We start from the raw sequence: 22,778 nt of genomic DNA on the forward strand, positions 1-22,778 counted from the left end.
TTTTTGGTTCATGTCTTTATTGGCATGCATGCAACGAAGTAATTAATTTAAGGTAGGCTTAAAGAATAAGTCACTAACAACCCCTTGTAGTATATGCTGATATGATCAGGGTAGCTCGAGAAAAGGCTAGACAGTAGTTATCAAAACTAAATTGTAAATCGAAGTAGTTAAGTGCAGGACCACCATAATTTGAGGAAGGTCAAAATATCAGACATTAGCGCTAGTAAAAGGGTAAAATTAAGTATAAACTAATTACAATTGTACTAGTTTTATTTGGCATTTTGCAAGGTAAGCATGTTGGTATTAGTGTGTAATATTCATGGAAATCTTACTTTTGCTAGCTTAATTATATATCACCAAGTTGAATGGTCATCAGATATGAGCTGTTACTTTTCATTTAATTACTAAAGTAAAAATATGATTAGATAATTATAATCGGCTCAGTATATCGTAGCTGCAAGGATCAAGTCAGTCAGAGATTCGGTCCTCATGCACCTTTCGATATAAATTACAAACAAGTAGAAGCCAGAGATTTTTAAACAAAGCTGGTTTACCTTCTCTTTGGATACCTTTTAAGACTTCTGCCAGAAGTAAATTTCTTTGTCTTTGTACAGCGGAGAATATTCATTGTGTTCACAACACATCAAATGCTTCAACATGATTAGCTCAACTGACTCATTTCTTCCTAATCCTTTGTTTGAAATTACATATTCAAATTGAAGAAATCGAAAGAGAATTACACATCAAAAATGAATAAGGATACAACAAACAAAATTTCTGCATATACTACTGTAGTAATAAAAATAATAGTCGTAAAAATTTAAAGAAAAAGCAACAATTGTTGTATTTGGATGTAGCAAAATTAGGCATGTTGGAAAAAGCTAATTAATTGGAAATTTGTGAATTGCATATATGATTAAAGAGTTAAGAGGGAAGGAGGTGGTGGGTAGGCAAGCCTGCATAGTTCCCGAAGAGGGCATGAGGAGCATCAAAGTAATGCATCAAATTAAGAGCCTGCAGAAACACTGACAAGTGATTTCGCATAGAATTGCTCAAAACACATCCCCTTAAACAAATTAGGGTTCCTATTTCCTATGGCGTGTTGGAATTTTAGAACACGAGGGCGTGACCTCCAACTATGTGATAGTGCTTTCATCTTGAGAACAGTGCATATGGTGTGCTTTCTAGTTGGTTCCAGACATATTGGCCGGCATAGCACACAACAAATATTGCTTTATTAACAAACACCGTCTCAAACTATAATTCTTATAGAAAATATTGGCTTACATGAAAATCAAAATCTCAAATAGGAACCATATTTAGAACCTTTATATTTTTTAATTAAATGATTGTATTGATAAAATGTCGATAATATTTACAAATAACGTTTCAATAACAAAAATTTTTTAACATGTTATTGACACATCAATATTGTCTACAAAATCCATCGTATCACAAAGACTTTTAACGAAAACAAACGTCAATCTTGCTCAAAAAAATATCATGCAAGTTTGTTGGCTAGCTCTGAATGCAATCTGCAGTAACAAATAACAAAACGTACTAAGACCACAACAGAAATTTACAGGGAAAAAGTTCTACAGCTAGCTAAAGGAAATGGAAATATTGGCATGGGAAAAGTCGGCTTCTGTTACCAATATTGTCTTTGTCTCCAGAGTTGTTTGGGGAGATATTTGACATGGTTATCCGAATAGCGAACAATCTACCCACAGAAAATTGATGAGGAGCACAAAACCAGAATGAACCTTTGTGCTGGTACCGAGCTACCACGTATGGTTATAGACACAATACAAAATTGGATGAGAGACATGCATCTCGTCTCACGCAATAATCTTAATTTCTGTACCAGCTCAGGTGAAGCTTTTGAGATTTAGGAAGTTGTATATGCATGTCGTACCACGGTTACCTTCAAAGCATGGGATTGATCAACACTAAAATCAGAATCTGATTCATTGGTCTCGAAAAGGACACAACACATGCATGCTTGTGTGCACATATATATATGTCGGTTAGGATATTGGAGGACCCATTTTTTTACGTTCACATTTTGTAGGGTTCATTTTATAATTTTTCTAAATATGATTCGAATTGTTTGTATTTTAATTCATCATTCATAGATTATCTTTATAAAAAAATTTAGATAAATCCAAAACCATTAAGATATTCATTTATAGTGAAAAAAATTGACGAATACATTTTTGAAAAAAAAAAAAAAAAAGAAACATTAAATGACCATCATTTAATCAGACGGTCATATGCTTCTAAATTTGAGTGATTTTTTTATAGATTTTATTTTTGAGGGAAGATCTAAAAGATAAATAGTTGGATCATTAAAATATACACACACACACATGCTCGCCCACGATATACTTGATGTGATGATAATGTGTTAGAAATGTTAGAATGTGAGCATTCAATATGAAATCAATTAGAGGCACATAAACTTTTAAGCACTTTACGCAAGACTTTCATCTCTAGTATAAGATACTATCAAAATATCCTAAGCACTTTAAAGAAGTACTCAAAAATTATTGTGTGACGAGAGAGTATATGTGACCTGACACGTAAACACAACGTGCTCTCATACTATGCTAGAATGTAAATATTTAAACCAAAAACACTTGACAATACATGTGGAAGTTTATGCAAGACTATCTTCGGTGTGGGATACTCTCAACAAGAAACATGATCAATTTACAATATGCGAACTTGTAAAGGGATCCATTTGAGAACCCAATAACAAAATGTTCATTTTCTCCTTTTTTTTTTTTATTTTATTTTATTTTTTTAATACAAGGTCAAAGATCCCTTTAGATTGCACTCGATTTTTTTTTCTTTGGTAAACCATGTATACAAGAACAACTTTGTTCATTTGTTACTTGTATTTTAAGGCAAAGGTTGAAATGCATATGCCCATGTTGATGGGGGAGGGACCAAAACCCAATGGGCTTTAATCATTTGAAAGCCAGTGGTCCATTTTACTAGGTCACAGCTCCAAAATTCATTTTTTCCTGGGAAATGGAACTGATTGAAAAAAGAGACCTATAACACCAACCAAAAGAGAGATGAGGAATTCAACTCAAATGATCAAGGCACGGAAACACTTCAAAATATACAGGTTGGTTTGTTAATTGTTTCAAAACGTTTACAAGAATTTGAAAAGTTGCCTTCATACAGTTTTTAACCCGATCGACCATGTTCTTTCTCCACCAAGACCAGCCTTTGTCTCAAAACTAAAGCCTTGTTCAATCACTGGACAATAGACATAACAGGGCTGTTGTACTAGGTAATATCGCCAAGTGCAGTCGATAAATATCTCATTTACAAAACTGGTTTTCTGGGATGTACTCACATTGCAATCCATGAGGCCTTTCAACTCAACAACTCAAAAGATTAGCCAACAAGTCCAGAGTCAAATACCTTGAATCTATTGAGCATCAATTTTTTGATGTAGCAAAGAATGGATCAAGAGAACGATGCCAACTGGAGATGATATCCGCTAAAAATTCTCTGACTTGTAATTGCAAAAACCGGAGAGCAAAATTTTCTGCTTAGTATATGGAAGCATCAAATCTCGGCTCATAGAAACAAACCTGGCTGTTGTATGACTGCAGAGCACAGCCTGCTATCCATGACCACACCTTCTTATCAACGTCGTAAAGAAGACCCTTCCCTTGGTTCCAAGATGTGAAGCAAATCAAGTTATCCTGTCCAGAGCACTCAAACCTCTCAGCTGATAACCTTAACAGAGATCGGAAATACTTTGGAGGCATCCTGCTAATCTCCACCCATACAAATTTAGCATGATCCAGTTCCCAGATTCTCATACTCTGAAGAGTACTATAAAGACCAATCCTTCCAACTAGAAACAGACGCTTCTGGGTGCCAGCAACCAAATAACCATCCAATAGAGACCGCGGGAACTTAGCTGGAATGTGTTCCCAGTACCCTGTGTCCAGTCGATACATCATCAGGCCAAGTGGAGAAAGGGTTTCCAAATATAATCTGGAGTCACAATATGCCATCTTTGAGGAGCAAAGATTAACTGCAGGCATTATCTGGTGAATTGACCACGTATTGAGCTTCGAATCATATACTTCAGTGGGCAGTGATTTGTCACCATAAATATCACTAGTAGCTATAACTTTAAATGACCGGTCCTTCCTATCAACAACCATTATTAGCTGCCTCTGCTGATTATAATGCATACTTGGTAATGTCCTCCAAGTTTGTGTAAGAGGGTTACAAACCAAGGCTCTAAAATTTAAGCCATCAAGCCCGGAAAAGCAAACTAAGCCAGCAGAAGAACCAACCAACCAAAACGCCCACTGTGGCAAAAATGAGAATGGAATCCTGTACCATGTTTTTAATGGCAAGCTGAAGACTGAGCATTGTGGGGTCTGAGAGTTCTTCCAGAATGTGAGAAGACAAGGCCCATGAGACGGCACTTGTGAGTGAAACTTAAGAAAGCTTCTATCTTGTAGAATTGTATTCCACCGTTTACATACACAGCGGAGCCTAAAAATCATGAACGGCGGAATTCTAGCTAAAATCTCATTCAACAAATCCTCGGGTAACATTGGCCATATATTATCCTCCATCTGAACATCAGGTTGAACTGGTTTCCCAAATGTAGAAGCCGTTTCTTCATCTAGTCCTCGAGGCTTTGTCTTAACCACCTTTTGCCTAGAAGGGCTTGTATTCCTTGATCTTACACAACCCACCGGACTCGTGTTCCTCGACCCGCCACCTCTAAGCGGAGACTCTTGCTTCAGGCACCTATCATCTACACTCGAAACCCCATTTCCCATAGATTTCGAATTCGTTACAGCAGACACAGATTCAGAAGATTCCCCAGAACCATCCATGGTGGTAAAACCCCAACCAACCCAAATTTCACTCCTACGGTTCAACCCTAGTCCCCAGTTCCTAAATCCTAACCATGCTTCCTACGCGAAAAGATCAAAAATTTCAATGCCAACTACGAACTTCCAGCACCGAACAACAAAACCCAGAATTCAAAAACTAAAATCTCTAACAATCACAGCATTACAATTGAGATTATACAAAAAAGCCCTAATCTTCACTCAGATCCAAAACTCATAATCTTTGCAGATTGCAAGACTGGTTAAGTTAATGATAGAACCTTTCTAAGCAAAGATCAATTACCAGCACAAACTCAAGCTTTTCACCTTGTGATTTGAGATGGGTTTCCTCATGATTCAGCAATCTTCCATGGCTTCTGCTTGGCAAAGGAAACAGCTTGTTGGAGGAGCACAGATGAGTAAATTTAGGCATAGAAATTAGGGGAAAGACCTTTGGGGGTGTCCCAATTTCAAGACTATTTCTTTTTTACATTTTAGTTTGATTTACTTTGTCACTATTTGACAAAATGGACAAGAAGAATCCACAAAAATGTTTCTACAGGTTCTAATCTGCTGCTAAGTTTTCTGCATGATTTTGATGTCTATCCAATGATAGGGTGCCACGTTACAGAAGTAATGTGTCAAGGATTTGATTCTTTTTCTGCTAGTTGATAATGTTGTTTGATTGGGGACCTATCAAGCAAACTGGACGGCAGTGATTGGTGGTTAGGTGTGGTCGTGTAAATAGAAGATAAGTAGTAACTTTTTGCTCTAAAAGGTGACTTTACCTCTTTAGTCTTTGCAATTAGATTATTGGGGTCCACTAAATTGCCGGCACTTTTGTCACGATGGGCTCCACTAAATTGCTGGTACTTTTGTCACGATGGGCTCCACTTATGTTTCTAGTGGTTTGTTTAACTTGTTTTGGCTTTAATCTACAGAAATGCACCAAACGGATGCACTGTTGTTTACCACATGTCAACTGTAAGCAGAGGTGTGTATTGGAGAAGGATTCTTTTTTCTACTAATCTTTCTCTCATATTTTTTTTTTTTTGAAAGGTTATAATTAATTTATGTAAAATGAAAGTGTAAGAGGAGAGGAGGAAGGAAGATAATCTTTCTCTGTGCGTCTTCTAATATGGAGTAGCTGAGAGGAGGTGTTTGGTTTGGTTTAACCTTTCATATCTCAGAACTGTGTAAAACTAAAAATTTTTTATATAAATTAACATTTGGGAGATTAGATCTCGAGAATTCCTCCCACATGAGATAAATCTTGCTAAAAGTTGCAAAGTGTGAGCTATTAGTCAATAACAAACCAGTCAACCAGTCGCTCATATCCTGGAAAAGCCTTTTTGAATACTAATATAGTATCCTGATTTTACGAAGATTCAAATGAAAATAGGAAAAATTTGCTGCAAGTCTTCCATATAATCTTATGAAAAAAACCAAATGCTGCATTTTCTATAGTCTAACTCTTTCTTGTTACCAATGGTTGATGAGGGTAAAACCCTAAGAAAGAATATGAAGCAATCCAACTTCATCTTCAGCTATTATTCATCAAGTTCCCTCAAATGGATTTTGTTGTAATGGATAAACGAGTGCCTTTTTGGATACTAATGTAGGATCCTTGATTTTAAGTGGGGTGTGGTGCAAGTGTAGCTGGGAGGAGAGACTATTTGATCCAAGGGTGGTGTTATCCACACACTTCTTTTTACCTTCCATACATTTCTCTCAATTTTCGATCGTTAGATTGAATGAATTAAAAAAAAAAAAATCAAATGACATAAATTAATATGATGTGGGTAGGATGTAAAAAAGAGTATGCGGATAGCACAATTCTTGATCCAATATTGGGGATATTATAAGGTCTCAAGGCGTTTTCTCCAACTCAAGGTAAATCTTGCATGATAGTCGTAGATTATGAGTAATTTATCATCTAGAATAATATATACATTAGATGATCCACTATTTACATTCTCTAGTATCCTGCGAGAATTTCAAAATATATCTCAATTTATACGTTTTGCATAGATCTGTGATCGACGGCCATATTTTATTTACTTGGCAGCAAGGATTTTGTTACTTGTGATCCAAGCCTCCCCACTCTATATATAAATATCAATATACCATTGCCGCAAACCCTAGAAAAAGGATAGAAACCCAAATTGGCTTTAATTTTGCTTCTCATCGTCTGTCTACTTTTGTTCACTTGCCCTAGCGGTCGAGACAAATTTTGGCATGGAGGTTGAACGTTTTTCTAATCGCCATAAAACTTCATAGAAGGAATTGATAAACTTGACATATAACCTGATATTTTTGTATGTGTGTGTGTGTGTTGATATTATTTGTGGTCGAATTTGTGTCTTAGATTATAAATCCCGTTTTCTATGCTTTTTTTTCATTATTTTTTCTCTGTTTTTTTTCCTGAAGAAAAAGGCTTGGCTTCTTAAAATTGAGGAGTTTCTTCTCGAGATACTTGGTGACAAATTTACAGAACTTCGTATTTATCATTATTGCAAAAACCAATTAAAAATAATGTGAACGGTTTTGTATTTTATTAATTTTTTAATAGATGATCTTTACGAAGTTATTAATAATATGAATGGTTTCGATTATGAGCATGAAATTCAGTTATCAGTTATTAAATGTCTTGAGGAGGAACTCCTCCTTAATCTTAATGAGCCAAGTTAATTTCTTTTTTGACTGACCATCTCTCACTTTGTTAATCTTCTTCTATTTGTTTCCAAGCCTATTGCTTCAGACTTTTTCTGACTCATTTATTCATAATTATTTAATTAATTCAGTACAAATTAACTTATTATTATCAATTCGATATAAAAGAGCACATAGAGTGTATTTTTCATTGGAGATTTCCTGGAAAAAATCGTCAATATGTACATAAAAGTTGATCAGCCAGAGCTCCCAAGGGACATGATATTCCATCAAATACTCCCAAGGCTGCCGGCAAAGTCGCTAATGCAATTTTGGTGCGTATATGCAAGTTTTAGCCCTCCTTATCCGCAGCCCTCCCTTTGTCACAGCTCACACGAACTTCCATTGCCACAACTGCAAGAAAAATACTACAAAACTCCTCTTCACTTTACAAAAAAGTAAGCACTGGCTCTTCTTCTTCTCAGGGATAGATCAGCAAGGATATCCAACACAACTTACGTACTCTCCGTACATATCTTACTCCGAATTTGTGGTAGAGTATCAACTGTTTGGTCCGTGCATCAAGTGATGAACATGTTCTTGTATTTAACCCTAGTAGGCTAGTACAAGAGAATTTGCAGTGCTTCCTGATGCAGAAATCGACCACAGATTTCTCTATGGATTCAGTCCTTTTACCAACGAGTAAAAGGTTCTCCGGGTAGTAGTAGATCGTTCCAACAGTGGCAGGTGATTCCACTGCTTGATCGATGTTTTGACTCTCACTTTATTCATAAAGGCATAGCTGCGGTGGAAGGATGTTTGGTCGTCTATGGTCACAAGCGCGTTAAAAAGAAAATCGAATTAGTGTTGCGGATTCTGAAGGACTACGAAAATCATGTGTGGATCAAATATATTAAGTTGATTTCCTAAAACTAGGCAATTATATTCATCTCATAATCCTAAAGATATGCAGTGATATGATTCTAGTTTTTCTATTTGGAGTTCCATGAATTATGGTCTTTAATGAATTGTCGTGCAGTCCAAGTCTTCGACACCTAATACGACATTTGAAGATAAATATTAAATACAACTTTTATGCTTTGACCGTATTTGCAAGTGTTTTTAAAACGATCGAAAACGTTGCTGATGAAGGTGCTTTTGGAACTAATCTTTAGTAAAAAGCAAGTGAATCCTAAAAAAACACTTTAAGTGCTTTATGCAAGAAACACATAATTCAAAAAACACTTTCCTCAAGAACATTTTCAGTCATTTTAAAAGTATTTTCAAACATGTCCAACTTTAAAAAATTAGCCAACTAAAATAATTGCCCTTTCATTTTATATTGCAAATAGATTATTTAATAGGAGAATGAAGTTTTTCAAAATGAAGCAACTTGTGGTTGAGAATTCCATAGCTCTCTTATTGTATTTTCTGATAAATGGACAGAAAACTCAGTACCCAAATAAATACTCAATGTGTATGGTCGACCTGAAATTAGGTATATGTAAGCTCCATACTTTGCATCTCTTCCATTATTATTGACAAATGGTGTACGTGTTAGGTATGAAGGCTGGCCCATGAAAGCTATAACAATCTAAATTATAAGGAGAGATAAAATGATATTTTGTGGCGGACAATTTAGTGACTTATGGTCTTGATTTAAATTTTGATAATCATTTTTCTTATTCAGTTAGTTTTATTCGTGATGATCGACTTGGGACGTCTTAATCTAAATGTACTATTGAGTAGGGTTTGTTTGGACTCTTACTTTAGCCCCGTTTTTCAACAAAAGAAAAAGACAAGATGGTCATCATAGATAAAAAAAATTGTGTGACAAAAAGAAACAAAATTGTTGCATATAGGGATAATGTTAGATTTTTGCACCCGAATTCAAACCTCTCTCTCCGTAAATTAGGGTTGCAATAATAAAATGTTTCTAAGTTCAAACTTGTGACTCACGGATCATGATCCCCAAATTGAAGGCTGCCCGTGAGTTATTTGGTTTTGACTCACCTCAATGAACCGTTAGCAAACCAACTTGTTTGATTCATGGCTCAAATTTTCCATGCATCACTTTTACTATTAATTTTAATAAATTCGAATTTAGAACATCTTTCAATAATAGCAGTTGCTACGTAGAAGTTAGCATATTGCTTTCGATTGTCAACATTAGCATGACTATAATACGTACTGTTCAATCACACTGATCTAAATTTTGTTTTCAAATATGTTAAAAGCTTGCATTGTAGGTCAATGCTTATCCTCGCACATTTTGTATTCGATCTCCCGTCTTTTAACACCGGTTATATTAAGAAAATTTAAGTGACAGATCGATATGTTGACACTTCACGAGGAGAAAGTTAATTTAAAGAACGGTCAATGACTCAAAGAAATGCACCAGCCTCCATAATTTTGGTATAAATATAATTTTTCCCCACCAGACCACACCCGAGGAGGCTGCTTATGTTTTTAAAGAGAATTTATGAGTGGGTTGATTGGAAAACAATATGGCTTTTCAACACCCTCGCTGATGATGATAATGGGAAAGAGATCATCTTTTGATTTTTTCGTTCAAAGTTCAAGGATCAAATGATCCAAATTTTTAAAATTTAATTAAACGGTCAAAAATTATTATAGCTTTTAAAAGTTTTTATTAACTTCTTTCTTTTTAAATGTTGAATCAAATTTTAAAAGTCCGGATCACTTGATCCCTGAGCCTTAGAGGGAAAGATCTGGAAAGAATCCTTTCCATGATAATGTATTGACTCACATTCGATTATTAATAAAATTCATCTATCGTTTAAGAAAAATAAATAAATAAGAAATTAGAGAAACGATTGGGATTTCGTGGTTAATTACATAACACCCCTTCAGGTTATTGTGTTTTCACAAAACTCTCTTATGTGTAGCCACTTAGTATTACGATTTAGTAGTATTCTTTTTCACTTGTAAGTAAGAGGTCTTAAGTTCTATTCTTGCCAAAGGCGAATTTGAACCATATTATTGATGACCCATTGTGAGGCTAACCCCACCCCCTCTCCTTAGTATAGATAATATCGTTTGTTCAAAAAACTCTTTTAGGTGTATAGTGTTTTCACAAAACTCTTGAAAGAACACTATCACCATCTAAGGTTTTAATTTACTTTGACGTCACCTTTTTACAGACGACTTTAAAACCTCGAATTTACCCTTGTATTTAAAACCTCAGAGGTGATGTGAAAGTAAATCAAAATCTCATAGAGTGTTAATGTTTTTTCTCAAACCTCATGAATTTTTGTAACATGATGAGTATAAATTGTATAAGTAAAGAGAATAATGATCTATTTCAAACTACATACTAATCTAGACAATTTGGGCTCTAATAACAAGCTTGACAGAAGTTAGAGTGACCTATTCATAAATGCTGAATCATACTTAAACAACTATCAATTATTAATAACTATGAATTTAACGTTCGTTAGTTAAAAAAACACAACTCTCGCACATAAATTACTGTTTTAAAATTTGGTTTATAAAGTTCACAACCACATTCACACAGCATGCGTGAGAAAAAAACACACACAAAATACAAAAAAACAGCTCTCGGACCCAATTTTCTGTCAATTACAACAAGGAACAAGACAAAACCTATTTATCTTAATTTTTAAAACATAAAAAAAACTGCCAATCTGGCAAAGCCATCTGGGCATCAACGAAGACACAGCTAGCTAGTGGGATAAGTGGCCACGGCTTCCCCGAGTGGACACGTGGCAACACACTAAACCCCTTGTAGAATTGGATCCGCTCTAGACCTTAGTATCCAGAACCTAAAGTTAAATTCATTTAGACCGCACAAATTGAATCCAACGGACTTCATTAACTTATTTCCTGGCCACCAAACAATACCAACGATTCTCATTTCTTTTACATACCAATAAACGGTCCAGATGATTTGATCCTGGGCTCCGGACCTTAGAGCGGATCCAATTCCGCCGCTTGCAGACTTGCAGTTACATTTCCCTCCGCTCCTTCTGAAAACTTTAATCGTTTCACACGTGCTGCCTCCCTTTCCCAGCCGGAAAATCCTCCGCCCTCTCTCTTTCTCTCTCCCTCCCTCCTCTCTTTCTCTCTCTAAGCTTAAGAAACCTTCCTTGCCCGGATTCCAAACTCTAAAATCTCAGTATTCTCTCACTTTCTCGGCAACCAAACACCAGTTTTCCGACCCGCCAATTCAAGTGAGTTTGAATCGAGCTCTTTACGCTCTGCAGATTCAATTAAATTAAATTTGGGTTTTTTTTTGGGTATATTTTGGGTTTGAGATGGGGGCAGTGACGTCATCAATGGCGGCCAAGTTCGCGTTTTTCCCGCCGAGCCCGCCGTCGTACGGGGTGGAGAAGGAGGAGGATACTGGGAAGCTGAAGATGACCGGGGTGGGGACGAGGGAAAACGTCGACGTCTTGAAGCTGCGGACCAAGAGGGGGAACGAAGTCGTGGCGGTGTACATAAGGAATCCGTCGGCGAAGCTCACTGTTCTGCACTCGCATGGGAACGCAGCTGATCTGGGTCAGATGTACGAGTTGTTCAGTGAGCTGAGTCTTCACCTCCGAGTCAACTTGTTGGGGTAAGTAATTAACTATAGCAAAAATCTGTAAATTCACTGTTTGATTTGTGACCAAGTATCTGTGTTTCTGTTTTTGCACAGTATATTATTTATGTGCGTGTTTGGATGTTGTAAAGTTTTGAACTTTATGGGGATTTATGTGTGTTTTGTAGGTATGATTATTCGGGGTACGGACAGTCTACTGGGAAGGTATGAGATTTCAGTTTCGGTTTCGCTTTCAATTTTGTATCGATTTTGTTTGAAGGGAAGAGAAACCGGAAAATGTTAATCGGATTGCTAAGTGTTCTGTATAATTAATTTCAGTAGGATTTCGTTTCTTGCAATTCCCATCAGAAGAAAATGAAACTTGAATTTGGTTTTATTACGCCGCAGATGCACTCTTATGTCGAGTTTTTCATCCTACTTTATGTTATAGAAAGATTTCTGTTTTCCTAGAGACCGCGTTGAGGATTGGATGTGAAAACAAGTCTTAGCGATAATTGGTTAGGAGAATGTTCGAAATGAGATGTATATTTTTTGCCTTATGGACAGCCGAGTGAGCAAAACACTTATGCAGACATAGAAGCTGCATATAGATGCCTTGTGGAGAGGTACGGTGCGAAGGAGGAGGATGTTATCTTATATGGCCAATCAGTTGGTAGTGGGCCTACTCTCGATCTAGCAACCCGGTTACTGAAATTGAGGGCAGTGGTTCTTCATAGTCCGATCATGTCTGGTCTTCGGGTCATGTATCCAGTGAAGCGAACGTATTGGTTTGACATTTATAAGGTACTTGATCTTTATTAATTGCAGCTTTAGACTCTTCGGTTCAAAATTTTCACAACATTTGGGAGTATATCATGCTAATGAGAGTTTTACTATTCATGGTGCAGAACATCGACAAAATACCCTTGGTCGGTTGTCCTGTTCTGGTGATTCATGTGAGTACCTTTTTTCCTTTGAATTGTATGCTTTATTTTCCTTGAACTTTGTGAATCTAAATATGGCAAGGTATTAACTAATTGGTTACTTCAGTAGTCTTCGACATGTGCACTGATGCACTAACACTCCAAGTCCTCTTGTTCCAAATTCACAAGTCATCACCGTACCGGTGGTGAATGTTTTTGCTTGTGCATTCTAAATAATGTCTTTTCAGAATCTTTATTGTATACCAACAACATTTACTTCGTATTGTATACCAATAACTTATAGTGCAATCCTTGCCTTATGGTATCGTTAAATATGTTTGGTTTAGTTTCCAAAAGCGTACTTATTTGCCAGGTTGTTTTGTTCTGTGTTTTCCTATTGCCGGCAGGGGACGGCTGATGATGTTGTGGATTGGTCCCATGGCAAGCAGCTTTGGGATAATTGTAAAGAGAAGTATGAGCCGTTATGGATAAAGGGAGGGAATCATTGTGACTTGGAGCTCTACCCACAGTACATAAAGCATGTCAAAAAGTTTGTATTAACCATCGAGAAATATCCGCATCTGAGGAATAAATCAGGGCCAGTTACAGTTCAAACAGAAAATCCACGGAAAAGCACTGACACCAGGGAGAAATCTTGTTCCATCACAGATCACAAAGAGAATTCTAGACCCAGTATCGACCATAGAGAAAACCCCAGGTTAAGTACAGATCATAGAGAGAAGTCAAGGGCCAGCACGGATAAGAGAGAGAGAACAAGAAAAAGTATGGATCAACCTGAAAAAGCAAGTAATAGCGTGGAACAGCCAGAGAGAGCTCGGAATAGCATTGACCGGTAAGAAATTTTTCGCTTTTCGCCCATACATGCTTTATCTTGCAAAATTCATCTGCTCGCATAACAGCGTAGACACATATACAACTCTAGTTTCTCTGACTGTTGAAATTTAACGTTGGTGGCAGCTTCGGAGAGATGTTCAGATCAGTTGGATTGTGCAATATTGATTGTTTTAAGCCCACAGCTACCAGTGCGTAAAGAAACGAGATCAGTTCACAAATGGAAATCTATCTTCTACCCTACTCTATTTATTTGATTGGTTAATTGGGTCGTTTGGGTGATACGAAAAATGTCTTTGTAGGATGAGAACCAGCTACGTGGAGAATTCAAGTATTGTATACGTCACTGAATCACTAGTGCGAAACCAAGAAAGATGTACGGTCTAATGGTTGTTTACTCAAGGGCGCGGTGTGGGTGATAGGATGTCATTGTTTCTCATTCTTAGAGGAAGAACAGGAAATTTGTTAGACAAGGCAACTTTTGTGTGTGTCTCTCTCTAAACTTTGTCAGATTTAATGTAGGATGAAGCAAAAGTTCCCACAGGAATATTGGCTCGTGTACTATCTGGTTCTTACTGTATGTGTTCATTTTACAGGGATCCCAGAACAAGAATGTAGTTTAACAGAGTAATGTGTTAGGTTGTTGATTGTTATTTGGAGTCAAAATTATACATCATTGAGATCAATGACGTGGAATCCCAACCGTTGATTCCATTTTTGTTCAATCCAATGGCCATTAATAAAGAGAGATGTGTGACAAGCTAAAAATAATGTGAAAATAAAATCGCTGTTCTTACCACATCTGTACTTATAGGTTATCAACATGTCATTCATAGTAGCCCTAGCCAATGTTACTTAGGGTTTAGCACCCATGAGAGCTAGCCACGCGAGATTAGAGTTGCCTCAGTGGTTATATTTGTGCCGTTCAAGTTATGTTATTTTTTTTTTTTATAACAAACGATAGTATTTTTACTAAATAGGTGAGGTAGTGGACTAAACTTTACAATGAGCTTGCTATAATAATGTTGTTCAACTTCACCTTTAACGAGAATTGGGCTAAGATCTCTCATTTACAACTGAAAGAGAACCACTAAGCTATAGTACTAAAAGATTATTTAACAAGTAAGTTAAACGTAAATTTCGTTACCAAGCGATCTAATCCAAATTTTCCTTTTGCTTTGAAATCTGAAAAATAAATAAAACAAAAAGGGAAACTAGATGTTGATTAGGCCACATCATTACCAAACGTATGGATGCTTCATTTTTATGATCAAATCACACAAATAGCTCCCCAAAGATGGCAAAATTTTAGAAACGCCCCAAACTCCCTGTCAGGCACCAAAAGCAAAAACCAGAAGCGTACACTACTGCTACTGCCAAAGCCAGGGTTTAAGAAAAGGGTTAAGGGCTTTAGGCGGCTGTTTGCTTACTGATTTTGCTTCTTCCTCCCCTCTCCATCTCTGATGAATTCGATTGCTTCCCTGAGTCCTTTCTTCGACCCATTTCCTCTGATCCCACTCTCACCAATTCATCTCCCCCAAAAATATTTGATTTTTTTAATTTGATGTCCTGCGCCCAAATCCCTTTTTCCCCGGCAAATTTCACCAAGAATTTCACATTTCGAATCCCCATAGGTTTCCACAAGAACCCATCAATGATATTCACAAGTTTGTGGAGAAACTTGGCTAAGCAAGCCATTCCCAGGAATCAGAGGGGTCGTCTCAATTCACAGTCCATTTCTCGAGCTTATAGCCTTCTGGGTTTTTCCCGGGAATCTGTTTCCCCTCAAAGTTTCAAGCCTTTTCAGCTGGGTTCTTACTCAAACATGGGTTTTCCGGAGGTGGGTTTTCCCGGGAAAGGTGAAATTTCTACAGGTGAGAGTTATATGGGCAACTCAAGTTATTGGTCTGTGAGGACTCCAATTGGGTTTAATGGGTTTTTCCCTAGAGGGTATGCGAGCGTCGCTGAGGTGGTTTCTTCCACTGATGCTGAGGAGGATGTGTCTCTTGTTGATGAAGTTCAAGAACTGTTGCAGCAAATGAGTAAAGAGGGTAGGAGGCAGACTGACCATTGGCGGCGGATGCGGCTGAGGAGAGTGAGAGGAATGGGGCAGGCGAAGTACTTTGCACTGAAGAGAAGACAGATAAAGATTGAGACTGAAGCATGGGAACGGGCAGCGAAGGAGTACAGGGAGCTTATGATGGACATGTGTGAGCACAAGTTAGCTCCCAATTTGCCATACATGAAGTCTTTGTTTCTTGGTTGGTTTGAGCCTATGCGCAATGCCATTGAAAAAGAGCAAGACCTGTGCCGGAAAGGGAAGAATAAGGCAGCCTACGCACCTTATATTGATCAGTTACCAGCTGATATGATGTCGGTTATTACAATGCATAAGCTGATGGGATTGTTGATGACCGGAGGCGAACATGGAACTTGCAGGGTGGTTTCAGCTGCTTGCACCATAGGTGAAGCCATTGAGCACGAGGTGTGAAATTTGTTTTACTCATTATTCATGGACATTTTGATTCGGTTTCAGTTTGTTCTACTTGGTTTCTAGTCCATGTGCTTCCATTCATAAATAGCATTGCAGTCATTTTATATTTCTGTTTAGTTTCCTTTTTCTTTTTTGGAATCGAGTTAATGGTGGTGCCGTAGTGAAATTCATATATTCCCCTTTTCTCAAAGCATGTTAAGTTTGTGTGGGTAGGGACTTTGAGAATGATCTAAAATTGAAAACCTTAGTGCGTTGTTCTTTGTGTCTTGTTGTTCTCTAGCTGGACTAAGTAAAACAATTCCTAAGGCTTGGTTTTCTTACTGTACACAGTGTCATCCCGCCCATCTCTCCTAGATGAGCACTGATGTATCACTGCTTCAATGCATCAGGTTAGAATACACAATTTCTTGGAACGGACGAGAAAGAAAAAGGTCAACAAAGATGAGGAAAACCGAGAGTCTGATGATGTATTGAAGGAACAAGAGAAGCTGAATAAAAAGGTCACTAATTTGATGAAAAAGCAAAAACTACAAGCGGTGAGACATATAGTGCGGAAACATGATGCTTCAAAACCCTGGAGCCAGGATGCCAGGGCTAAGGTTTGCATGGTTTATGCTTTTACTAGTAGAACCTTATCAGCATTTTATTTACATGCATTCTAAAATGCCGCTCTTTCTTTATGTAATTTTCAGGTCGGCAGTCGTCTGATTGAATTGTTGATTCAAACGTCTTTTATACAACCTCCGGCCGATCAGTTAGCAGATGGTCCACCAGATCTACGACCTGCATTTATACACACATTTAGGACTGTCGCAAAAGATCCAAAGTATTTACTAGTCTGTACTATTGATAACTGTACACCTCCCCTGCTGAAGATATTTTTTTTTATTTTTATTTATTTTATGTTAATGTGGACTTTCCCTAACAGGAATACGTCCAGCAGAAGATTTGGTGTTATTCAATGCGACCCTCTTGTTCTCAAAGGCTTTGAGAAAACAGTAAGCAACTCCGATCCTTTTTTCTTTCTGTTATTCTTGAAACAATTGTAGATGTCTGTTGGCTCCTGGAACATGGTAACTATTTTTACATATTTATTCTTTAGGATCTAGGAGTGTTGTGGATTAAATAGTTTGATAGTATTGAAATTGAGTGAATAATATAGTCAGTATACTATTGTTCATTTGTCCCTGGCAGGCGATGCAGTGTTGACTAAGCTAATAGTGTATAATATTTCTCTTTTTCCTGTCAAAGGACACATCTTAAGAAGCTTACAGGAATTGTATATTTTCTTTAGTCCACAATGTATCAATAGTTGTTACTGTTTATGCAGGGAAGCCACATGGTGATTCCTTATATGCCGATGTTGGTGCCACCAGTCAACTGGACAGGGTATGATAATTTCAGTTATGTGGTACCATTTTTGCCTAATTTTAAAGTTGTTCTTTTGTTAATGTTTTATTTGAAGTTCACACAATATCAGATTATAGGTTGCGTGATTCATAGAATCAGTTTTGGATGGAATGGAATGTGTAGAAGGCTAGAGCTATTCAAATATACTGTATTCTTGTGGGTCTGAGCTGGAGATGGAGAATAGGGTTTGATATAGGAATAGAATTGGATAACTTCTCTATTTAATTCTAACTTCAAAGGTGGCCTGATGCTTTCATACTGCATGACATAGAACGTACAATTCAACTTCTTCAGAGTCCTTATGTGATAAGAATTTCAGATTACTTTTAGGTTAAAACTGTTTTTATCTCTGTTTTGTGGTTTTGTAAATTTGTCTTCAGTTATGATAGAGGAGGGTACTTTTTCCTACCATCCTATGTCATGCGCATTCATGGAGCTAAACAGCAGCGTGAAGCAATAAAGAGGACCCCAAGTGAGCAACTGGAACCAGTTTTTAAGGTTTGTATACATACAAGGGTTGTATGAGTTTTTCATCATGAAAATGTTTGTGGAACTCAATCAAACATGAAGAGTGTGGTGCCTTATGTGTTGATTCTTATATGCGTTAATTTTGTCTTTCATGGCCAGGCCCTGGATACTCTTGGAAATACCAGATGGAGGGTTAATAAGAGGGTACTTAATGTTGTAGATAGAATATGGGCTAGTGGAGGCCGTCTTGCTGATTTGGTGGACCGTGATAATGTGAGTTTATTAGTCACAAACACACACAAAAAAGGAGAAAAAATTATTCAAGATTCTTGGTACTTATTAGGAGGTTGGTTCGTTCTTTTGACATGCTTTGACAAAAGCCAAAGACTATCAACCTTAATTAGTTTGGGGAAATTCAAACAGAACTTAACAACTGAACCAAATGGTTGGTTTAATCAGTTTTTGAATTTTTTTTCACTCCATTTTATTTCAAAAATATTGTTATCAATCTTGTGCTATGTCAGCCAATTTGATATATTGAAATTGATCTGGAGCTGTGTTTCTTTATCGTTTTGGCATTTCAGGTTCCTTTACCAGAGGAACCAGATACTGATGATGAAACACTGCTTAAGAAATGGAAATGGAAGGTGAAATCTGTGAAGAAAGAGAACATGGAGAGGCATTCACAGCGTTGTGACTTGGAGCTTAAACTAACTGTAAGATTCATTTCTCTCCTGTGAGTCAGTAACCATAATGTACTTGGAATATATGAAACTCATTTTTATCAGGGAGCAGGTAGCACGGGAGATGAAGGATGAAGAGGGTTTTTACTATCCACACAATCTTGATTTTCGGGGCCGTGCATATCCTATGCACCCATACTTAAATCATCTTGGTTCAGATCTATCCCGGGGTATTTTGGAGTTCGCAGAGGGACGCCCCCTTGGAAAGTCAGGCTTACGTTGGCTGAAGATACACTTGGCAAATCTTTATGCGAGTGGTGTGGACAAATTATCTCGCGAGGGTCGAATAGCATTTATAGAGAATCATTTGGATGATATATTTGATTCTGTGGACAGACCGCTAGAAGGAAGACGCTGGTGGTTGAAGGCAGAAGATCCATTTCAGTGCTTGGCAGTGTGCATTAACCTTGCTGAAGCTTTGAGAAGCTCTTCTCCAGAGACTTTTATTTCACATATTCCGTACATCAGGTACATTTTCATTGTGAGGGCCACATCTTGGATTCATGAAAACTGTGAGATTCCTGTATTTACCTTAAGGCTAGGGGAATTAAGTTGACAAAGTGTACCACAAGTAATCAATTAGTTCTGGATGTTTAATTATGTGGTTTCAGACATTTTTGAAGGAGATTATATATTTTCTGGAATAGTATATTTACATTTCTTGTTTTTAACTGATTTTTTTAGGATGGCTCTTGCAATGGTTTACAACACTACGCTGCCCTTGGAAGAGACAAGGTAATTTACTTCTCTCAATTTATTCTAGAGTAGGTCATACGTGAACGCCCCCTCCCAACTCCACTCCCTCACTCCCCTGTCTACCTATCGTATAGTGGGAAAATTCATGCGTTAGTTTGATATCTGTTTTCTCATTGGAAATTTTGCATTCAGTTGGGAGCAGCTTCTGTCAATCTTGTTGCAGGAGAGAAGCCTGCAGATGTATACTCAGGAATAGCTGCTAAGTAAGCGATTTATGACTAAGTAAGAGGTATCACATGATCCGTATTGAAGTAGAACCTTTTTATTCTACACATGAGTGTTACTTTTGTCAATTTACGTGTAAGCTGTCAACATGTCATAATAAGTAATTTAATGAAAAAGTGTCACACTCTCATTGCAGGGTACTGGAAATCATGCGAAGGGATGCACAGAAGGATCCTGCAGTTTTTCCAGAGGCATTGCGTGCAAAAGTGTTAGTTGATCAGGTTGATTTTACAACTCTTCAGTAGTCTTTCTGATGGACGCATTACTAAAACAAAGTGGATAGCGCAACATTACAGTTAAACCTGTTCAATTTCTAACAAAACATGTGTCGTTTGATAGTATATCAGAAAATGTGGCTGTTATTTGATTACTGTTTCTAAAGTGGCATTTTTTTGCTACCTGCTTATCATGTGCAACTGAGAGTTAACCCTGATGGCTGTACATATGTAGGTGGATAGGAAATTGGTGAAGCAGACAGTGATGACATCAGTATATGGTGTCACTTACATCGGTGCTCGGGATCAAATCAAGAGGAGGTTGAAGGAACGCGGTTCCATTTCAGATGATGAAGAGCTTTTTGGTTGTGCTTGTTATGCTGCAAAGGTACCAGAAAAATCATATTGCGAGGGTGTCAATTTGTCTTTTCATATTTGTAACAATTTTTTTTCATATGCTTGTGAGCATGCAGTGCTCATTAGAATTTAAATGACAAGATTCCATACATCATTTGCAGATCACCTTAACCGCTCTAGGTGAGATGTTTGAAGCTGCACGAAGTATCATGAGCTGGCTTGGCGAATGTGCAAAAGTTTGTAGCAGATTCCTCTTTTCTTTTATTTCTTTCTCACTCACAATTTTTTTTCCTATGGTTTTGATATTTTAATCTTATTTTCAGATAATTGCATCTGAAAATGAGCCAGTACGATGGACAACTCCGCTCGGACTTCCAGTTGTGCAACCTTACCGTAAATTCGGCAGGCATCTTGTGAGTATTACAATTTTCACCGAGTCAACAAGGGTCATCAATATTGTTATTGTATTCATAGTTATTAAAAGGTTAAATCAAGTCTAATAGCTTCTGGTCCAATTTGTTGCAGATTAAAACTTCGCTTCAAATTTTATCGTTACAGCAAGAAACAGATAAGGTACTATAGTTATCTTCACTCAGAGGATGCCATAAGAAAATGTAGATCAATAGTTTTCACGTCATCTTTGGAATTGTTTTAAATATTTGAAGTTTCCGAGCCTCAAATCTCAAATTGATTTTTTGTCTAATATAGGTCATGGTCAAGAGGCAGAGGACAGCGTTCCCACCTAATTTTGTTCATTCCCTCGATAGTTCTCATATGATGATGACTGCGGTTGCCTGTAAAAAAGCAGGTTTAAACTTTGCAGGTAAAAAGTTCTTGTGGAATCCATGTTAATTAGCATCTCTCTCTCTCTCTCTCTCTCTCTCTCTCTCTCTCTCTCAAACGCCCACGTACACACTTCTAATAATGGCCGTGTAATAACATATGATTACAGGAGTTCATGATTCGTACTGGACGCATGCTTGTGATGTGAATGAAATGAACAGGATACTTCGGGAAAAGTTTGTCGAACTCTACGAGATTCCAATACTAGAGAATGTACAGTACTCTTCTACTCTGAAATTCTCCTTTCAAGTTAATTTGAAAAGAATCACGAGGCATCACAACTGCCTTCTTTTAAAAATGTAAATTTTGTTTGATCATCTAGTGTGATTGATCTAACCATCATCCGTTTTGCTTCCAGTTGTTGAAGAGCTTTCAGCGGTCCTTTCCCACATTAATTTTTCCTCCCTTGCCCGAACGAGGTGACTTTGACTTAAGAGACGTGCTAGAGTCACCTTATTTCTTCAACTGAGATGGAGAGCGATCTTCGTTTTCAGCTGCCTTTGCCTCAATTAGCGATCTGCCTCTGGTGTTCACTCTGCTTCCATCTACAGCGCCAAGAAAAAGGAAGCAGCCTGAATGAGAACCCTGGTAGAGACTGAGCTGGCATTATGCCTGTATAGTTTGAGGAAGTCCAGATGCCTGTGTACAATACTCAGCATGAACTCCGAGTTCACAACGCCATTGTGCTGCAGAAGCGAATCCGGGGCTGATACATCATCGAACAAGCTTCTGTAGACGAAGCTGAGAAACGAATATGTTAGTAGAGTTGGTCGAGAATTGACACCTTAGTTATCCGTCACGTCACTCATGTGAAGTATGTAGAGCTTTGTGGCTGATTCGGGCGGTATATAGTCTAAAGAATGCCAGAGGGCCATGTCATATTGCAGGTTGCTGGTGAAGATGGTTTTGTGTTGATATGTTTTTAATTCGCTTCCTGTAAATTTGAGCGGTAAATTTGGTTGTGTAAATATTTGGGAGACAATTCCTTTACAGAGAATCAAAATTTAAATTTATATCATAGAAAATACAAGTTTATATCAGCTGTGTGTCGTGTTTGTATTCACATAGACACAACTAAGGGATGGAACCGTTTCCTCAAAACACCGAGAATTTAGATGGAACGAGTTTACCGTTATAGTGTCTTCATCACTTACTAATACAAATTTACATGCAATACTCCTTACATGACCTTGTATTAGTGGCTCGGAATGCTACATTAACGGCAAAGTTGTTCTATGATAATCTCTCTGAAATACTACCTATGCGCTAGATCCTTAGAATTTGGAAAAATTTGTTGATTGGACCACTTATGGTGCAAACCGAGATTAATGACTAAAGAGTGAATGGTCAAGGGTTTCAGTCCGGGCAGGTCTAAATAGAACAAGAAATGTTC

The 22,778-nt window shown here is 37.5% G+C and overlaps 3 protein-coding genes across 3 annotated transcripts; 2 read left to right on the forward strand and 1 right to left on the reverse strand.

Annotated features, from left to right (window-relative positions):
* Window positions 1-3,065: 3,065 nt before the first annotated feature.
* Window positions 3,066-5,316, reverse strand: LOC103966796 (F-box/kelch-repeat protein At5g15710). The gene is given in 3 exon segments (XM_048578038.1): window positions 3,066-4,947; window positions 5,211-5,235; window positions 5,238-5,316. Coding segments are annotated over 3 exon segments (1,482 nt in total). The 3' UTR covers window positions 3,066-3,569.
* Window positions 5,317-11,541: 6,225 nt separating this feature from the next.
* On the forward strand, window positions 11,542-14,527 carry LOC103966798 (alpha/beta hydrolase domain-containing protein 17C). Its single transcript, XM_009380014.3, has 6 exons — window positions 11,542-12,135; window positions 12,288-12,324; window positions 12,667-12,903; window positions 13,008-13,055; window positions 13,430-13,875; window positions 14,001-14,527. Exons 1-6 carry the CDS (start codon window positions 11,834-11,836, stop codon window positions 14,071-14,073), a joined length of 1,143 nt encoding a protein of 380 aa, XP_009378289.2. The 5' UTR covers window positions 11,542-11,833; the 3' UTR covers window positions 14,074-14,527.
* Window positions 14,528-15,172: 645 nt separating this feature from the next.
* Window positions 15,173-22,425, forward strand: LOC103966797 (DNA-directed RNA polymerase 2, chloroplastic/mitochondrial). Its single transcript, XM_048578039.1, has 20 exons — window positions 15,173-16,359; window positions 16,758-16,967; window positions 17,061-17,194; window positions 17,297-17,366; window positions 17,699-17,757; window positions 18,159-18,276; window positions 18,406-18,519; window positions 18,831-18,962; window positions 19,042-19,448; window positions 19,551-19,560; window positions 19,674-19,724; window positions 19,878-19,948; window positions 20,107-20,191; window positions 20,421-20,573; window positions 20,704-20,778; window positions 20,866-20,955; window positions 21,068-21,115; window positions 21,251-21,365; window positions 21,495-21,598; window positions 21,744-22,425. Exons 1-20 carry the CDS (start codon window positions 15,439-15,441, stop codon window positions 21,852-21,854), a joined length of 3,078 nt encoding a protein of 1,025 aa, XP_048433996.1. The 5' UTR covers window positions 15,173-15,438; the 3' UTR covers window positions 21,855-22,425.
* Window positions 22,426-22,778: the final 353 nt, after the last annotated feature.

The sequence above is a fragment of a genome, unplaced genomic scaffold, assembly GCF_019419815.1.
Source record: "Pyrus x bretschneideri cultivar Hongxiangsu unplaced genomic scaffold, Pyrus_bretschneideri_v1 Contig12, whole genome shotgun sequence".
In the NCBI taxonomy this organism is placed as follows: Eukaryota; Viridiplantae; Streptophyta; class Magnoliopsida; order Rosales; family Rosaceae; genus Pyrus; species Pyrus x bretschneideri.